This window comes from Geospiza fortis, unplaced genomic scaffold (genome assembly GCF_000277835.1).
Source record: "Geospiza fortis unplaced genomic scaffold, GeoFor_1.0 scaffold237, whole genome shotgun sequence".
In the NCBI taxonomy this organism is placed as follows: domain Eukaryota; kingdom Metazoa; phylum Chordata; class Aves; order Passeriformes; family Thraupidae; genus Geospiza; species Geospiza fortis.
In genome coordinates this window covers 3223199-3224819 of record NW_005054319.1, presented here as the reverse complement: position 1 = coordinate 3224819, position 1621 = coordinate 3223199, and the positions used below count along the sequence as shown (strand labels likewise).

Genomic DNA, 1621 nt, shown 5'->3' with positions numbered 1-1621 from the left:
AGCGGGCAATGCGCCCCTCGCGGTGCCAGCCCGGGCAGGAGCGGCGATGCCAGCCCGGGCACACACACACACACACACACCGCGCTGCTGCTTCCCTGTGCCGCTCCTGCCGATTCCTCTCTCCTCTACCGCTTCTCTTCTTTTCCCCTTTATATATATATTTTTCCCCCAAACCTTTGTGGAACAGACGCCCTCTCCTTGCCCCAGTTGGAGCTGCAGAAGGATGAAAAGGGGGGGGTGGGAAGGAGGGAGGAGAGGAGGGAAAAAAACCCTCTTTTGGTTGAGGTTTTCCTGTTACTATCACTGTAGCGTTTATTTAGCCAATCTCCTAACTATGACGCGAGGAAGGCAGGAATCATGGCTCGCTCATAATATTTAACACACCCACTGAAAGCTGGAGCTGCAGAGCTACTAGTCCAACCAGTCTCCAGAATTCAGTGTAGCTGAAAGAGGTTTTCACTCTGCACCTGCCAAAGATCTCTCCCCCCTTTTCCTTCTCTCCCCCCTTCTCTCTTCCATTCTCTCTCTCTTTAAAAGAAAGATCTGTAAGACCCAGCAGAGATCAAAGACCTCTTCGCTAAAAAGAACCTCTACTGATTTATATTAGTTTCTTTCCTGTAATCCTTCCTTCTCTCCCCCTCCCATTTTTTTTCTTTTTTTTCCTGTGCCATATTTAACCTTTATGTTGCAGTTGTGCCATCAGACAGTTTTGCAGCCAAAAAAAAACAACCCAAGCCAAAGCACAAGCCCAGCTCGGATACAGCAGCCACCCAGACTCGATCTCAGTTGAACTTACTAATCTCTCCCAAGCACTGGACGCGATGGATAAAGAAACTGAAACCGCTCAAAGAAAATGATTTCCCAGCCAATGTTCTTAAAGAGTCTGAGAGAAGAGAGGGAGCGAGAGCGAGCGGGAAGCGCTTCTGCTGCATCACTGCTCAAATCCAAGGGAAAGGAGTCAGCGTTTCCAGCACAGCCAAATATTATGGATGATTTTTTTTCTTCTGTCGCCTTTCTGCACAGGTTTTCTTAATATTTTTATTTTCCCCCTCCTCCTCCCCATTTTTTTTAAAATTTTATTTAATCAGCGCCTGTGTCTGATGCCGGTTTCTCTCCGAGAGCCAGTTTTCCCTGCTTGTTGTGATCCCTGTAATAAAAAGAGGGAGAAATCGTGAACAGATGGCTTTCTATATTACCATGCCGCTGGCATTGTTTTCCTGTTGATTTTAAAGGCTCGGTCCGGAGCTCCTTTTTTTTTTTTTTTTCCTTAATTTTTTTTTCCCTTTTATATTTTTTTTTCCCTCCCCCTCCCAAGTTCTTGATGATACTGAGACATGAGGACCTATCGGGTTTAGCCTGTTTATTTCCCGGCGCCTATGGAGGTAACTTTATTGACTTGATCGCTCGCTTCCCGACCCGAGAGGAGCACGCCGGAGCCCCGGGGGGGCTCTGTCCGCCGCCTCCCCTCCCTCCCCCTCCCCCGGTAATTCATCAGCCGCCCCGGCCATGAAAATGCTCCTGGTCCGCAAGTTCCGGGTGCTGATCCTGATGGTTTTCCTCGTCGCCTGCACCATGCACATCATGATCGACCTGCTGCCGCGCCTGGAGCGCCGCGGCCCCG

At 49.4% G+C, this 1621-nt stretch overlaps 1 protein-coding gene across 1 annotated transcript in view; it reads left to right on the top strand.

The window, feature by feature from the left end:
- Positions 1–401: 401 nt before the first annotated feature.
- Positions 402–1621, top strand: part of FAM20C (FAM20C golgi associated secretory pathway kinase) — a 57457-nt gene continuing 56237 nt past the window's right edge. The window contains exon 1 of the mRNA XM_005420464.2: positions 402–1615. Within this exon, the coding sequence (XP_005420521.1) occupies positions 1507–1615 (109 nt within the window). The 5' untranslated portion in view covers positions 402–1506. The remainder of the gene's footprint in view (positions 1616–1621) is intronic.